This window comes from Muscardinus avellanarius (assembly GCF_963383645.1).
Source record: "Muscardinus avellanarius genome assembly, chromosome: 1".
Lineage (NCBI taxonomy): Eukaryota > Metazoa > Chordata > Mammalia > Rodentia > Gliridae > Muscardinus > Muscardinus avellanarius.
Genome location: NC_137786.1, coordinates 226387007 through 226405537, shown reverse-complemented (window position 1 = coordinate 226405537; position 18531 = coordinate 226387007). Strand labels below are relative to the sequence as shown.

General features: G+C 44.1%; 1 protein-coding gene across 1 annotated transcript; it reads left to right on the top strand.

Moving 5' to 3' along the window:
* Positions 1–1659: 1659 nt before the first annotated feature.
* On the top strand, positions 1660–17507 carry CBLIF (cobalamin binding intrinsic factor; the record flags this gene model as incomplete). The annotated part of the gene is made up of 9 exons (XM_080693372.1): positions 1660–1738; positions 3041–3217; positions 4198–4311; positions 4985–5128; positions 6916–7097; positions 11226–11403; positions 12704–12905; positions 15728–15846; positions 17446–17507. 9 exons carry the CDS (start codon positions 1660–1662, stop codon positions 17505–17507), a joined length of 1257 nt encoding a protein of 418 aa, XP_080549498.1.
* Positions 17508–18531: the final 1024 nt, after the last annotated feature.

The following is an 18531-nucleotide window of genomic DNA, read 5'->3' as shown; positions in this document are numbered from 1 at the left end:
ACCCTAGAGTGCACCCTGTGCTCTCACCTCACCACACCAACGTTCCCGGAGGAAGAAGAGCATGTTTCAGAGCCCGTGTCTTCTGAGTGTTCATTAATTCACTTGTTCACAGTGCTGGGCATAAAGAAGTGAGAACGACGGACAAAGGACTGCTCCTGCCTCCTGGGAGCAGGCAATCTGGTGGGGAGGGACAGACAAGAAGCAACGACATGCATGGTGTGTGTGAGGGAGAGTGCTGAGCGAGGCATGGAGGGCACGCATCCCTGGCTACTATGGGATGGTCCGGAAGGCCTCCCCGAAAGCTTCCCCTTGGGCAAAGACATCAAGAAAGCAAAGATCCACCATGGGGATCCTTGGAAGAGTGCCCTGGATAGAAGGGACTTCGAATGTAAAGATGACTTGAGTTTTCAAGGAACACAAGAAATTCTCCATATCTGGAGCAGAGTGGGCATGGGAGAAGGGAGTTGAAAGTGAGGGTATAAAGGGAATCGAGAAGCCCTATCTTGTAGAGCCTTGTAGATCATTAAAAGAACACTGAATATTATTCTCAGATGGGAACCACTGGACAATTTCCCCCTAAAAGGAGCTACTTAAAATGCAGGAAAAGAATTGGCCCCTTCCTTCATAATTTCAGAATTCTAGTTCCAGTTCTCTGGTATAGGGGCATATATACTTTGCTATGTAATATAGTTACGTTTCTGGCAAACAAAATGTGTATACATGCTAGAGGTAACCAATCCTGTGTTATCTAATTGCTTACTGTAAACGATAATAGTCTCTGATGGCCTCAGGTGTTGCAGACTATTTTTTATCCCTGGATAAGGAAATAGAAATCAAATAAAACAGTATCGGTGGGAAGTCCCATTTCTTGCCTAAATTCCAACAGCCTCAAAAAGTCTGCGCCATAACCAAGTCCAGGTTAATTTAATTAACTGCATAAATCTAGACTTTACCTGGAAGATACCTACCTGAGAGCCCAAAAGGGTGCCTTGGACCATAAAATGAGCTCATGCCTACCCATTGCCCAACTCTCAATGAAATGTTTGCAAATAAACATCCAGTTGGTTAATTGACTGGATATAGTAAGGCCTGAACGAAGTCTTGTTTATTCTCTCACATTAGCCAAACTTTTCAATATGATAACCAGGAAATTTAGTAAAGTCTACTTTCTTGTCATTTTCTTTGCGCCATCTACAGTCCTAAGCTTCTCATATTTTTGTGCTACCTACAAGGGCCTATATAGTAGGTAAATTTAAATTAAAAAATGGAAACAGAAGGAGAGGTCAGCATAGGCAGTTAAGAATGGCTGGAGCCGGGCATGGTGGCACACGCTTGTAATCCCAGCATTTGGGAGGCTGAGATCAGAGGATCATGGTTCATGGACATCCTCAGCTACTTAGTAAGCCCCTTTGCAACTCAGTGAGACCTGGTTTCCAAATAAAGAATAAAAAAAAAAAATAGGGTCGGGGTGTAACTTGGAGGTCGAATAACCCTGGTTCCATCTCCCCACACACACACACACACACACACACACACACACACACAAAGAATGGCTTGATAAGGAACAGACTGTTTACAAAGATAAGAACATATAAGAGAAGGTCAGAAACACTCTATTTGCAAATACTGGTGTCTGTGGAGAGAACAGAAGAGAGCGAAATGGCCTGGCTTGCTCTCTGCCTCCTGAACCTTCTCTGGACTGTGGATGGTACCAGGACTCAGCCCCGAAGCTCATGCTGTGAGTACAGAGTTTGTTCGGAGGCCAGGGCAGCAGCTGTCCTTGGGAGAGGCAGAGACCTCAGAAGCTGAGGTGTGCTGATGGGAAAGTGGGTGCGATAGCAATCGCCGTAGAAGTTCCAAAGTGAGTAAGTCATAATGCGAGGTGGTGGTCATCATTCCTGACTCAACATCCTGAGTTCTTTGAAAGCCAAGTCCATGCAGTTGTAATAAGAGAAATGGATGACTATTGCAGGAATAATGGCTGCGGGCGTGAGACAACAGGTGGACACTGAGACCAGGAGGCTCACAAGTGGGAGGGTTTGGTACTTGCTCAGCACAAATTACGTCCCAAATCTTTTCATATTTTTCATGGACAGGGAAAAAGGGATGAAAGGAAACTGGCAATTTCTAAGAAATTTACTAGAAACTGTGTGAAATATTTGTGAGCCATATTGCTTAAAGTTAGTCAATGAAAAATAACTTTCTTAAATATATGGGTTATTTGAAAAGCTCTAAAGAGCTGGCCTCAAAATAAATCAATGTTTTCTGCATTTTTCTCCAATCACTTAGGATACGAATGCCGATCAAGTATTTGGTTAAAAGGCATAAGAAAAGTTTGGATTTGCTTCAACTGCCCAGGTTTTGATTGGGCTGTTTTGTGTATGTGTTAACTTCTTGAGCTCTTTATATATTCTAGATACATATTTATTGCACCACAATTCATAATTGCCAGATAGGAAACCAGCCTCGGTGTCTACCAACAGATAAATGCATATAAAAGCATCCAATGTGGTATGTACACACAATAGGATTTTACTCAGCCATAAAGAAGAACAGAATTATGTCATTTGCAAGAAAATGGACAGAGCTAGCCAACAGTACACTAAGTAAGATCAGCCAGTCACAGAGAGTGAAGGGCTGCATGCTATTTCTCATATGTGTAAGCTAGAGAAAAACTGGGAAACGAGAGGCTGCAGATAAATGAGGGTGGAGACCTGTAGAGTGATGGGAGGAGACTGGGGGAGGGAGATAGAGAGGAGGAAAAGGAGAGCTGACGAAGGACTCAGTGCAAACACTGCCAAGTCCATATGTGAAGGTGTCACTAATGTATATGGGAAGGGGAAGGTGGACGTGGGGTGGGATGGGGAGGGAAACGCACCAAACACTGTGGGCAAGTATGTTTATATCACTAGGGACCTCTCTACGATGTAGTACAGTGCGCCAATAAAAGTATTTTTTAAGGCCTAAGAGGTGCAAGAATCATGTTTCTGAGGAGCGGGGATGAGGGTCAGGGTTCAGGAAGCGCCTCTTCTCTTCTCAGCTGTCCCCTCAGCACAGCAGTCCTGGGTCGACGGCCTACAAGTGGTCATGGAGACCTCAGTGGCCTCGTCGACCCTCCCAAACCCCAGCATCCTGATTGCCATGAACCTGGCCGGAGCCTACAACCTGGAGGCCCAGAAGCTCCTGACATACCAGCTCCTCGGCCATGACACTGCCGGTGAGACCCCAGAGTCCTCCCCATCGCCGGCCACGCCCAGGTCCCAATTCAGCCCCGGGTCACCCACCCCAATGCTTCCCCTGAATGTGCCTTCATCATCTCTCCTCATACACCTGCAAAAAGAATTTAAAAAAAAAAAAACCAACAACTTGGAAAGAAACGTGTGTGAAGTCAAAGCATGCATAGAGGAGGTCAGGGGAGAGAAAGTGCGCCCACGGCATGTACAAGAGCGGGCTTCCAGGACTGAATCCACCACTTCCCAACTCTGTGGGGGTCTGCTAACTGGCTGTTAGCGGACCCTCGCCTCATCCTCGAACAACGCCTCAAATTCCACAACTAACAGCCATGAAGCTGGCAGTCAGATCTCTCTCTTGGCCTTCTTCACAGGAGTTGCCTTGAGCCTCAAATCTGATAACAAAGTTTAAATACTTGCTGTGGGTATTATTTTAATTAGGTATTATTAATTAGGTTAATTAATTGAATTATTTTAATGATTTAATGTATACCTTGCTGTGGGTATATATTTCCACAGGTCAACCTGGGTGGGTGTTCTTGTTGCTTTTCTAACTAGATACCAGGAATTCTTTTTACCTTTGAGCTACACTCCAAGCCCTGTTTTTTATTCTTTATTTTGAAACAGGGTCTCACTGAGTTGCAAAAGGCCTAAGTAGCTGAGGCTGTCTTCAAACCGGGATCCTCTGATCTCAGCCTCCCAAATGCTGGGATTACAAGTGTGTGCCACCACGCCCTGCTCCAGGGATTCTTGATGGAGCCCTCAACCACACAGAAGATACTAGATTCAATATTCCCTTACTTTTTCCATGTATCTTTCTTTGGAAAGATAGATCAAATAATTATGTGAGTATATTATTTTAAAAATCAAAATAATCTGGAAAAGAAGCAGAAAGCTCAGTCTTGGGCCCTGGTGATCCCTCCGCTGGGAATGTCTTGGTGCCAGTGTCCCGTTCTATCTCCTGCAGACCCGACCCTGGGAGACCTCGCCCTCACTGTTATGGCCCTCACCTCCTCCTGCCGAGACCCTGGGAGTAAAGTGGCCATTCTGCAAAAACAAATGGAGAATTGGAAACCTCCAAGTAAGACCTCGTGGGAAGGGAGGGGAGGGTGAGTCACAGGGTCCCCTTCCTGAGAATTTTAAACCCAGAAAAGAAAGGCAGAGGCAAGGTGATTGTAAAATTAAGAAAGAGATGTAATGTCACTCCTGCTGTGATAATACCACTACTGAGTCACTCCCCAGCCAAAATGAATTAGAAAAACCAACCACCCCAGGTACATAGCCCGGTCAGACCACCTCCACCTGTCTGGAAACAGTGTCATCCCTTCCATTCTATACAAATGCTGGATAGCATTTTATTTATTTATTTATTTATTTATTTATTTATTTATTTAATTTATTGGTGGTACTGGGGTTCCTGGAAGCCCTTCTACCTCCGGGCTACACTCCCAGACCTATTTTATATTTTTTATTTGGAAACAGGGTCTCTTAAGCCAGCGAGGCTGGCTCCGAACCAGAGCTATCCTCCTGTCTCCGCCTCCCAAGCGTGGGGATTACAAGCGTGTGCCACCATGCCCGGCTGGATGGCATTCTTACTCCAAGAAAAACTAAAATCATCCTTTGCCAACACTGTGTCTTTCTTTGGGGACAGGCTTTCTAGAATTTCTATTTAAAAGGTTTATCCTTTCCTTCTTTACAAATGTCCCTGGAGTGATGAATGTTAGTATAATGAAGATTCTCTATCCCCTTCTGAGGCCCCAATGAGGACCAAGCGAGTGCCTTTTATGGGCCCAGTCTGGCGATCTTGGCGCTGTGCCAGAAGAACTCAGAAACAACCTTGCCAATAGCGGTCCGTTTCGCCAAGTCCCTGATGGCCAATTCCTCTCCCTTCAGCGTGGGTGAGTAGGCCACTGCCATCAGACACGGCCCTGAGCTGGAGCCTCCCAGTCACTGTGCACTGAGCGGTGGAGGTGGAGCAAGGGAGGAGACCTTCCCATGAAGGAGGATCCGAGAACCACACAAGCGAGGGTGGGTGGGAGGCACTTACACGTTTGTTGTACACATGAATTAAAGAATGCATGAAAGAAGAGGAGGCAATAATGTGTAGAAAAAAAAGGATACTTGAAGTGTCTGGCAGCTACAGAACCTCCACTGGGAACAACAGACATGTCACCCAAGTTATTTCCAAGTTCAGCAGGGATGACTTAGAAGTTCTTTCCAAGTCAGAGTGATTCCTTGCCTTAGCCCTTCCTCCACCCTCTCTGTAATGCTTCCATGCTCTCTTTTTCTCAGTGTTTCTTCTTATTATATCCAAATATCCCCTTTTTACTAAACAGCTAAGTCTGAACCCTAGCCCATGATGCTTCCCTTACTTACTGTTTCATTCTGCAATCTCCTGGCTGCTTGGGAATGGAAGCTTTCCGTCCTGAGATAGCACATCCTCCTTCTCTCAGGCCTTGCTTGTGTGCATAGGGATCACTTCTCTGTGGGACCTCAGCGCTCACTGCTGTGGCCCTCTGCCACTCTCTAAGCAGTAGCCTGTCACATGCATTCACTCCCTGATACGTGCCTCGTGCCTCTTCAACAACCTCTCTCATTTCAGTTCGCACCAAGCAAGCGGGTGATTATACTCTAATACCCTCCCTGGGGGCCAAGGACATACTGGTCTCCCTTTCCCACTGGGAACTCACACACTGCTGGGGCATCTCGGCCAGTTTAGAGAGTTTAAGCGTCTTTGTCTTTGGGTTCCAGTAACATTATCACCCTGAGAGAAGTTACACAACTTTCAGGTGGAGATTAGGGTGGGAGGGAAGATTATCTCATAAAGTGTGAAAACAAATCAATATAAACTCATTTTCCTTCCTCTGGAAAAATTTAAAAAAAAAAAGTTGTTCCTATGTTCTGGTATGTCCTCCCAGAGCTTGCTCATTTTACTTGTTTATCATATGCAAATAAATGAAAAAGCCCCTGTGCTGGGAAGAATGTGAGATGCAGAGGTCTCCTTTGCAAACAGCTCACAGAGCACAACCACAAAACACAGCAGAGAGTGCTGAGAAATGCCAAGCAGGTATAAACAACAAATGTTAAAGGAGTTAAGAGACTGTGTCGGGCATGGTGGTGCATGCCCTATTATCCCAGTACTTGGGAAGCCGAGACAGGAGGACCACAAGTGTGAAGGTAGCCTCAGAAACTTAGCGAGGTCCTATGTCAATAAATAAATAAATAAATAAATAAATAAGACTACAGTTATAGCTTGAAGGGAGAAGGCCCTGGGTTCAATTGCTAGCACTACAGAAAGAAAGAAAGAAAGAAAGAAAGAAAGAAAGAAAGAAAGAAAGAAAGAAAGAAAGGGAAAAAAACTGTTGATGTTTTGAAAGATCAACACCAGGACAAGCGATGAGAAACTGAACACACTGCCAGTCTACACTGGTTAAAAAGTGTGAGCTGTTGAGTTGCATGCATCTGGTTCCAGGTCTGGGCTCTGTAGCCTTGGCACTTGCTCAACTGCTCTGAGCCTCCATTTCTTCATCTCTTAAGTGAAAGATAAGTACAGGTCCCATTTCACAGGTGTCCTGAGGACCAAATGAGATCACGTACCTAGATTACTATAAGCACGACAAATGCTAGCTGTTCTATCATAGTGGTGGTGATGATGGTGGTGGGCCTGCTCCCCTGTGATTCACAGACACGGGAGCCGTGGCCACCTTGGCTCTGACCTGCATGTACAACAAGATCCCTGTGGGTTCCGACGAAAGCTATAGAGACCTATTTGGTCAAGTCCTAAAGGATACTGTGGAGAAGATCAGCGCCAGGATCACAGGCGATGGCATCATCGGAAACATCTATAGCACTGGCCTCGCCATGCAGGTAATGGATGCTCCTGACTGAGTCCATGCCCACAATCCTGGACCGTAGGCCAAGAGAACAGACACCTCTGGGAAACTCCAACTAGCACGACTTGAGGTAGGTTCCTTGTGTCGCCTGTGCCTCAGGGTCGCCACTGTTAAACTGCAGGTAAGTGCTAATTCTTTCCTATCTCATAAAGTGTGAAAACAAATCCATATAAACTCATCTTCCTTCCTTTTGAAAAATAAAACAAATCCAAGAAGTTTATTGGTTTATTATTAATAATGACCAGTTTACTAGTAATCATTATAGGCAATTAAAATATGGATAGAGTCTGAAAATATGTCATAGAATTAAAAGAAAAATGCACCATGAACTCCCCAACTCAGAAAGCCCAGGAAAGGGGGAACCCTGAGTCATGAGGCCGGCCCTAATCCTGATATAGCTGTGGACAGGTATCAGAAGGAAGCTGGCTCTTGCAGCAAAACACTACACATTAAAAATTACAAAGGGGTCAGGTGTGGTGACGCATGCTTGTAATCCCAGGACTTGGGAGGCTGAGACAGGAGGACCCCAGGTTGAATAGCAGCCTCAGCAAATGGTGAGACTCTCATCAACCTAGCAAGAGCCTGTTTCCAAATAAAAATGATTTAAAAAATAGGGCTCGGGTGTAGCTTGGAGGTAGGATGCCCCTGGATTCAATCCCCTGTTCTCCCTCCAAAAATATACAAAGGGCATAAACAGCCTAAGCATTACTTAATGTTAAATATAAGAATAAAAACAAAATCTCCACTTAAATGTACCATGTATACAAGTGACTAATAAGAATGAAGTCAGTTTCTGTGTCACAGTTAATGAGATTTTTTGGCACAGAACAAAGCCCTGTTTTTTGTGTTTTGCTTTTCCCCGTGGCTGGATCACACATGAGAATTCCCAATAGCTTAGGTCTAGAAAATTCTATGGAAGAAAACTGGCAGTCTGGCAAGAATGAATATGAGATTTCAGGGGAGGGAGGAAAGAGTAATGGCTCACTTAAAATAGCCTTGCTTTAGTTGGGTGTCGTGGCTCACACCTGTAATCCCAGTACCTGGGCAAAAGAGATAGGAGGGTCACAGGTTCAAATCCAGCCTCGGCAATTTAGCAAGGCCCTCAGCCACTTAGTGAGATCTGGTGTCAAAATTTTAAAAAAATAAAATAAAATAGGGCTGGGGGCATAGTTCAGAAATAGAATGCCCCTGGGTTCAATCTGCAGTGCCATAAAAATTCAATTTATTTTTTTAAAAAACTGGCTTCAACTTTGTGCCAGAGAAGTGTTTACTTTTGTGAACTTGGCTTGTGGATTCGTTTGGGATTTTATCACCTGCTAGGTACATTTTGATAAGCTGTATGTGGAAAGTAAAGCCTTTCCTATCAAAAGGCAGGACTTCATTCTTATCTAGCTACCTCAGACCATATGGATTTCTTGTTAGTTCTGATACATGACCTCTGCTTCCCCTCCTAACTGCCCATATCTGGAGTTGACTCAGGCAGCCTGAAAGCTGAACTCAGCAGGTATCTAGTATATAACCTTTGTCTAATCTAAAATGTTTTGGTGTTGAGATCAAAGTGCTCTGGAGATACAACAAACTGGGTTTGAATCTCAAATCTGCCACCATCTTGAACAAATATTGATGTTCTCTGAATTGCATTTTCTCCACAGTAACAGATTGCATTTAGGTTTAATGAAATATCATGGTCAAAAGAACCCCAAACCCCGCAGGCTCACAGTCATGCTCACTCCATCCGCGGTCTCTCCTAGCAGTGCGGCAGCACTACTGAGTCTTCTCAGCCCCTCTTCAGCCTCTTCTGAGAAGTCAGTGACCTTCACTGTCATGGCCCAAGCCACGTCACCCTTCCCAAAGACACCCTTGAGACACTTCCTCTCTTCCAAAACCTCTTTCTTCCATCAATCGGCCACTGCGTGCAAGGTTCCCCAGACAAGAATTTACATTGAAAAGGGGGTCTGATCATTTCTTCCTGTGGAGTTCATACTGACTTCTAGTAGCCTAGTGTTCTAGAGTGATGGCATGGGTAATGTTTCGTCCTAAGAGAAAACATCTTGCTCTTGTTTAGTGGAATTTGGAAGGACACTGTGGCTGAGGAATATCTACCTCCTTAAGCCAAACCCCCTTGTGAAGTGGCCTCTAGCAAAACCATGGTTGCCGAAGTCAACAGGCTGGTCACAACCGTCTAGGTGCCCATGCTACTCTCTCCAGCTGAGAAAGCCATTTCTGACTCCCCTCAGTCTTCACCCATTCCCCAACCCGGCTTCAGGCAAACCAGTCATCAGCAATCACAGCCCACTAACATGCTCCTGTGGCCCTGGTCACTAATGTGCTCCTGTGGCCCCAGTCATTGATGTGCTCCTGTGGCCCTGGTCACTAACATGCTCCTGTGGCCCCGGTCACTAACGTGCTCCTGTGGCCCCGGTCACTGACGTGCTCCTGTGGCCCCGGTCACTGACGTGCTCCTGTGGCCCCGGTCACTGACGTGCTCCTGTAGCCCCAGTCACTGACGTGCTCCTGTGGCCCCGGTCACTAACATGCTCCTGTGGCCCCGGTCACTGACGTGCTCCTGTAGCCCCAGTCATTGACGTGCTCCTGTGGCCCCGGTCACTGACACGCTCCTGTGGCCCCGGTCACTAACGTGCTCCTGTGGCCCCGGTCACTGACGTGCTCCTGTGTCCCCGGTCACTAACATGCTCCTGTGGCCCCGGTCACTAACGTGCTCCTGTGGCCCCGGTCACTAACGTGCTCCTGTGGCCCCGGTCACTGACGTGCTCCTGTGGCCCCGGTCACTGACGTGCTCCTGTGGCCCCGGTCACTGACGTGCTCCTGTGGCCCTGGTCACTAACGTGCTCCTGTGGCCCCGGTCACTGACGTGCTCCTGTGGCCCCAGTCATTGATGTGCTCCTGTGGCCCCGGTCACTGATGCGCTCCTGTGGCCCCGGTCACTAACATGCTCCTGTGGCCCCGGTCACTGACGTGCTCCTGTAGCCCCAGTCATTGACGTGCTCCTGTGGCCCCGGTCACTAACATGCTCCTGTAGCCCCAGTCATTGACGTGCTCCTGTGGCCCCAGTCAGCACCACTGGGAAGGAAGGGAGGGGGCAATGACAGCTTCCACTTGTGCTCTACAGAATGCCTCTACCTAGTAGCCCATCAGAACTCCAAGTGGCAACCCCCAAAGGTCTGTAGAATTCTGATTTCTATTTCACCCACCAGACATAAAACTTATCAATGTTGGGTAAATTGCTTGCTGTATTAATCAAAATTCATTCTGTAAGAAACAGAAGCCCCAATCACTTTTGCTGAAGAAGAAAAAAGTAGAGAATTTGCTACTTTACATACACTAGGAAGTATGTGGATAAAGTTATTCGTTTTAGGAATAATTGGAATACAGGGCTGGGACCATGCTATCAGGGGCCACTCTCAGTCCTGGTTTCCCTCGTTCTCTCCTACTGCCTGGCTTCTTCAACACAGCTAAGAAAGATGGCTACCAGCAGGCCAGTGTTTACTTACTCACACGGGCCCTGCTGTATAACCTCAGCAGCAAAGAGAGATGAGAGATGCTTCTCACTCCAGTGTCCCTATGTCAGGAAAGGACTGGTTAGTGCACGTGTCCACCGTCACTGTCCCCGAGGGCATGGTGCACTGAGATCAGCCCAGCCCAGGCCATGAGCCCACCCCCGTGGCCAGGGTTGTGGAGCCTCTGACGGCAGTCCTGATGCAGCCACAAAACAATGTGGCTGACAACAGAAAACAAAGGACATCTACCACGTGCTTATGGCCAGGTCATTCCCGACTGGAGCTTCCTTTGACCTTGCTCTGCCCAGTCTTGCCCTTACTCTACAAACACTGTTCAAAAACATGGTGGCCCTACTAGTGTAATATTTTACTAGTGTAAACAGTTATTTGTTTCTGCGACTACTACATGACAGGCACTGTACTACTGGTGGAGACGTAGCACTGAGGAGGACAAACAGTCTCAACCCTTGTGCGGTTCTGGATAGTGGGTGATCACAAAGTTGACTGTCTAGTCTAACCCTCCCAAGGCAGCTAAGGGCCAACTTTTAAGTGATGCCTCCCCACCCCTTCTTTTCCTGTCCCAGGCTCTCTCTGTGACACCCGAGCAACCCAACAACAAGTGGGACTGTGAGAAGACTATGGACACGATACTTGCTGAGATTAAGCAGGGGAAATTCAAAAACCCCATGTCCATCGCCCAGATCCTCCCTTCTCTGAAAGGCAAGACATACTTAGATGTGCCCCAAGTGACCTGTGGCCCTGGTAAGAACTTTTAACATCTGCCTTTCTTATATGATAAAGCACATTCTGCCAATAATGAACCCTGGATAAATGTTAAGTGATATGTATAGGCTTCTTATGTCTATTTCTCCGACACGGACAGAGCCACATCTGACTTACAATCCCCCAAGGGTCTGTGCTAGCACGCAGCCATACCATTCAGCCCTCAGAATTTAGGTCCACGTCGACTTTAGTTAGCATCCATCTATTGGGCACTAACTGTGGACAAAATATTTTGTGGGATGCTAAGAGAGAGAGGCCCATAATCCCAACAATCAAACAGCTTCATTCATCCATTTGACAGATATATCATTAAGCATTTCACATATCTTATATCTTCTATATTTGAAACAAGAGATAAGTACACAAAAACTGCAATATTTGAATAATGGAACAAGTATTAAATAGAAATTAAATCCATAGCATAGTATGGTGGTGCACACCTGTAATCTCAGTCCTTTAGAGGCTGAGACAGGAAGACTACAGGTTAGAGGACAGTCTCAACAATTTACCTAGACTTTCAGCAAACTAGAAAGATCTTATTTTAAAACAAACAAAAAAAAAACTAAAAAGAGCTTGGAGTATAACTCAGAGATAGAATACTCCTGAGTTCAAACTTTCCTCAAAAAAAATCTGTACACAGTACAAAAGCAAAGAAAATAATGAACAATTGTCGGTGTTATCTGGGAGGCTTAGGAGAACAGCTGGCCTTTCCTCCATGCCCTAAAGAGCTCGTTATTTTACTTAATGTTTAAAAAACACCAAAAGAGTGGGGTAGAAACCTGGCATGCTACTTTTTAAAATTTAAAATATCTTTCTCTTATCCGATCATAAATAAAATACATAAATACTTTGAATTTGAATATTAAAGGTATACACAGTTAGAAAGTGGGGATCTTACATAAAAATTTTATCACTCAGAGATAACTGGTGTTAGTGTGATTTCTCTAACTCCTCTTTTTAATCAAATAGTAATAGGAAGTATTACTCTCTCATACTGTATTAACCTCCTTAGACAGGAGGTTAATTCTATATTGAGGTTCTATCTCAATATAGAATCTACAGATACCAGAATCGAGCAAACTAGTCCCAGGCACATCAAACACTATAGAGTCCCCTAACTCCCTGGGCTGCTTTCCAAACTAGCCATGGAGTATTCACCAAGATTCTATACTATTTGTGTCCAAGTACCTTGTTAAATGGTCTGAAAGTTATTACTTGCTGGCACCTATCATAGGAATCCCATCATCTTTGACCAATTTGGCCTCTTTGCTCTTCACAGACAATGAGGTACAACCAAGTCTGCCCAGCTACCCTATCCCTCCCCCCACCTCAGCGTCCAACATCACCGTCATCTATACCATAAACAACCAGCTGAGGGGGGTGGAGCTGCTCTTCAACGTGACCACCGAGGTCAGCGTGCGGAGTGGATCCGTGCTCCTCGTTGTTCTAGAAGAAGCACAGCGTAAAAACCCCATATTTAAGTGAGTCTCAGAAGTGCTCACCACCCTCCCCAGGCCTACCCCAAATTCTTACTCTCATATTCCCCTCCCTCCTCTTCCTCTCTCCCTCTCTCTCTCTCTCTCTCTCTCCCTCCCTCCCTCCCTCCCTCCCTTCTCATAATTTTGTGGTGGGCTCTGTGTGTGTGTGTGTGTGTGTGTGTGTGTGTGTGTACACGCTCACATTTTGTTTCATTTTGCCTGCTACTGAAAATTGAGCCCAGGAGTATTCTACCTCTGAGCTACGCCCTCAGCCCTTTTTACTTTTTTATTTTGAAACAAGGTCTCATCAAGTTGTTGAGGACCCGGCTAAATTGCTGATGCTGGCCTAAAACCTACGATCCTCCTGTCTTAGCCTCTCAAGTACTGTGGTTACAGGCGTGTGCCACCACGCCCAACAAAACCTTTCGCATAGTTTAACACATGTTTATCTAATAGCCCCCCTTAAGGAGCTTGCAATCTAATAAATAGACAAGGCTAATTAAAAAGGCATACAAGTCAATATATGATGAAGTTTTAATAATAGAAAATCAAGGAGAGAGGGTAGATTGTGGATTAGAACAGAGGTCAGGTGCAGTGGTACACAACTGTAATTCCAATATTTCGGAGACCAAAACAGGAGGATTACCATTTCAAGGCCAATCTCAGAAACAGTGAAACCTTGTTTCAAAATAGAAAAGAAGCCGGGCGTGGTGACGCAGGCTTGTAATCCCCACGCTTGGGAGGCGGAGACAAGAGGATTGTGCAGGTTCGAAGCCAGCTGTGCTGGCTTAAGAGACCCTGTTTCCAAATAAAAATATAAAAATAGGTCTGAGAGTGTAACCTGGAGGTAGAAGGGTTTCCAGGAACCGCAGTACCACCAAAAAAAAAAAAATAGAAAAGAAATTAGGGATGGGGATCTAACTCAGAGATAGAACACCTCTGAGTTCAACCCCAGTATACACACACACACACACACACACACACACACACACACAGTCAAAGAATGCTCCATGGGTCTGGACCACAAAGAATAGACACTACTTAGGAAGATGTGGGAAGGGGTCAAGCTAGGGAGAATAAACAGCTATAAGGAAGCACCGAGACAGGAGTAATGGAGAAGTTTAGGTCAGCGAGCAGGCCAGCTTTACCAGAGGAGAGAATACCAAGATGGATGGAGCGGTACCTGAAAGGGTAGGCTGGGTGACAGTATCAAAAGCCTGAACTCAATTCCAGGCTAAGGAGATTAGCCCTCACATTGCAGGGAGGCTTTGCAAGTTTTCGAGTAAGGAAATGCATGCTGTAAAGCGTTAAGTGGATTGTAAGAATAGGCGACCAAGAGAAAAGCTAAGGCCTGCCTACCGTAATGAAAGCATGCAGGGAGGAGGACTTCCACACCCAGGAGGCACCACAGCGGTGGGCGTAGGGTCAGGAGCCTGCAGCTTCCAAACCAGTGAGAGGAGTATCACGGGGAAAGATGTCTTTCCAGAAAAAGATGTTCAATTCCTTGGACTTGCTTAATTGTGGCTGTCCAAAGCAGAAACATTAGAGCCTTTTGGAAGAAGTCCTTGGAAAAGAGGTCAGGAGAGGCAAAAGAGATTAGAAAGTAATTAGAGAGACACAATGAGCAAAGTTACGGAACCATGCAGAGGTGGCAGATACATGCCCCTTCCTCCAAGATAGAACGAGGCAGTTCTAATAATTCCAGTCTTACAAATAGAACCTTTGGGCCCAAAGAAGTTAAGGAGCATTCCTAGGATTGTATAATGCGTAGCTAATACTGCTGGAAGCTGAGCACAGAGCTGATGGCCCTGAAGCCCGCGTTCTTCCCAGGCCTCCGGAAGGGCAGCACATGAACTAAATCAAACTCTGGGTAAAGCTTATACTTGGCAAAAAAGAGAAAGCAGTAAAGAAACATGCAGAAGTCTCAGCAGGGGAACAGTTGGGGGAAAGTGCCAACCCAGAGAAGGAAAAAGAGGTTTAATTTTAAAGCCTTCCAGATATTCTTCACTTCTCTAAACTTACTTTATTTAACATTGCTTGAGTTTTCTTTTACTGGTTATCAGTACAATACATATACATATTAAAAATTTGTAGAGAAAAAAACAACGAGCAAATTGTCGGCAGCCCATCCACAATACAACTGGTTAACATTTTCATGATTTGGGGTAAGTGTTTTTTCCTATACACATTACAAATCATTGTGATTGACATTGGCATGAGACAGATATTTCTATAAAATTCGCATCTCATACTTTCATTTAACATTATAAGTGTTTTTCCATTTTACTGAAACTTGTTGAAAAATATCATTCTAAAAACTTTCAAATATTCAATCTCAGATATTCATTCTATCACTTGTCTACGTTTTTACCTGTTGCTGGATATTTAAACTGTTTTAAATTGCTTTAAAAATCCATTCATTTTGAGCCAGGGGCGTGGTGGCACACACTTGTAATCACAGAGCTTGGGAGGCTGAGACAGGAGGATCACACAGGTTCAAATCCAGCCTCAGCTACTTAGTGAGGCTCCCAGCAACTTAGTGAGACCCTGTTTCCAAATAAAGTATAAAATAGGTCTGGGACTAGAGCCTGGGGGTAGAAAAGCCCCTGGGTTCCATCCCCAGTATCGCAAAAAAAAAAAAAGCATCCATTTTGATTTCATTAATTCTAAGTGGAGTTCATACTGATTAAGTCGGCTGCATTTTTCCTCTTGGCAAGAATTTCATCCGATCTTTACAAGGATTTAGAATACTCTGTCCCTTTCATCTTAACCCCCTGTGGCCTAGCCTAAAGTGGAGTCTCAATCCCATGTGATTTTATTCTCAGATTTGAAACCACCATGACCGCTTGGGGTCCTATCGTCTCTTCTATCAACAATATTGCTGAAAACGTAAATCACAAGACATACTGGCAGTTCCTTAGTGACAAAACTCCTCTGGATGAAGGTGAGAGAAGAAAAGGAGTAGGCATTGTTTTCATAGCTTGAAGGCTATACTAATTCTTTCATTGATTCTTTTATTTAATTCATCTAGTATTCATTTAATAAATAAAAATTATGAGACTTTATATGCATTTATAATTATTATATATACAATAATTACGCAGAGAGATGTATCTGCATATCTATATACATGGTCACTAGACAGATAACTCAAGTATCAAAGACTCTTTCTACCGAGACTAATCTCAGAAATATTAAAGGAATTTGTACAAGGCATGCGATAGAACAATCAAAACCAGGTTTCCGAACTCTAGGACAGATGTGCTTTCTCCCCAATTTTCACTGAAAATTCATCCTTTGCCCTTTTATAGTGAAATATTTTCTTACAAATCTCTGATGAAAGCACAGCTGTGCTTGTGTGCTTGTGTGAAGAGTGAGAATACTCAGACTACAGCAAAATCATAACATTTGCTAAAAGTGTTCCACAAATACTAGAATATCCCGCAGGCTGAAAGAGCACCGGCATTTGGCTTTGCCCAAGAATGATGGTTAGTTGATGCTAGGCTGATGTTAGTTGTCATCCTGCAGAGGAATGTAAAGTCAAATAGAGTTGCAGCAGAGCCAAGGCTGTGGCTTGGTGATGAGGCTCTGTTACCCACTGCAATGGGAGAGGCGTTTTCTTAGCCTCTGTCATATAGTTAACAAAGTTGGCCAGCCAGCAAAATGTGTAATAAAGACTTTGAACAAGCCCGCTCTCTTAGCTATGATCTGTATTTACATAATGCGGCTCATTGATCTTCTCTGAGCCACAGTCTACACAGATACAAAATGAAAGCAGTGATAACCATTTATTGGGTTTTTGTAAAGATTAGAAATAATGTATTTTAAATTAAGTACGGTGCCTTTATGTATGACATGTGTTCAAAACTGCTAATTACTATTATTATTATTATTATTATTAATTCTCATACCACCTTTATCTCAAGAAAATACCTTGGGAACTTAAATTACGGTTCTCATCCTCGTGTCTTCTAATTACTTACTTTCCCAAATCAGAGGATCTTCACCTGATACTGTCATTCTCTGTTGACTAAATTACATGTAGACGATGGATATCGTCATCATCTATCGTTCTCATTCTGAAAGGCAAGATTCTCAACCCATTGCACTTCCTTATTTTTATAGTCTTCAAAATTAAAAGTGAGATTCTCTCCTGAATGCCCTAAGTTTGCCCTGAGCCATTTCAATCGCCATTTATTACACAGTTATTGTATGCAGGGGACTGTATTAGACATTCAGCAGTCATTCCTTCTAATATTGAAAATAGCTCTTCAGAGGACATATTATCAGTGAAATGTTCTATGTAAAGAAAAACAGCTGGCACATCTTAAAAGGCTAACCCAAAGGGATGCTCCCCATTATGACGACCCAGCGACTGTAAACAAGAACTCCCTAAATCCCAATTCCATTTTTCTTCCAGACCAAACGGCTCATTTCTCTCTAGGGAGATTTTACTCCTCCAATAAATTTACCGGGCTGAGCCTTTGGAAGGTGGGTGACTGCAGACATGACGATCACCACATGTTATTCTCCTTTCTTCTAGGAGTCGCTGACTACATACCCTTCAACAACGAGCACATCCTGGCCAATTTCACCCAGTACTGAGAAGGAGAGGGCTTCAGCTTCTACTGAACACCTCCAAAGGACTAGGGAATTTTTTTCCACTTTGTTTCAAATCTATGCAAAAAAGTGGTTATCTACAATGCTAACCTATTCCTGGGTTTTTTTTAAAGCACAGAAAAACCACTCCATAGAATAAATGTGACTCATGAAAATAAAACCTCCATTTGCTAAATCTGATCACTGTCAGTCATCAACAAGATCCGGGGCAGGAGAAAAAAAAGTGCACCACTGATATTTTAGGAGATCATTCTGATGTAGATGATTAATTAATTAATGCACTCCCTATGTCTACAAGTGAAATCATTGAACTTTTGTGTTTTTTACACCAAGTACTACTTTTCAGATCACCTAACGGAAACATACACATATCGGTACAGATATCTATACATAAAATGGACAAAATTATTATGTATGGAAACTCTCAGATGGTTCAGAACTAGACAGATGACGCCATAATTCCTCCTTTTATTTCTAATATTTGTACTAGGTAAACTCAAGTTAAAATATATTTCTTATGCATTTACCATGTAAACGACTCTATTCTTTGATAGTAGTAGTCAGTACTGTTACATTTCTAGAGAAAAAAAATCTGTATTAAAAGGCCTAAACTAAGCCGGGCGTGGTGGCGCACGCTTGTAATCCCCGCGCTTGGGAGGCGGAGACAGGAGGATCGCTCAGGTTCGAAGCCAGCCGTGTTGGCTTAAGAGACCCTGTTTCCAAATAAAAAATATAAATAGGTCTGGGAGTGTAGCCCGGAGGTAGAAGGACTTCCAGGAACCCCAGTACCACCAAAAAAAAACAAAACAAAAAAACAGCCTAAACTATATAATTGGCCCTCTTTTTCTACAGTTCTAAATGTGCAGATTCAATAAACTAGATTGAAAATATTTTTTAAAAATTAAATGTGAAGCCAGGCGTGGTGGCACATGCTTATAATCCCCATGCTTGGGAGGTGGAGACAGAAAGATCATGCAGGTTCGAAGCCAGTCTCGCTGGCTTAAGAAAC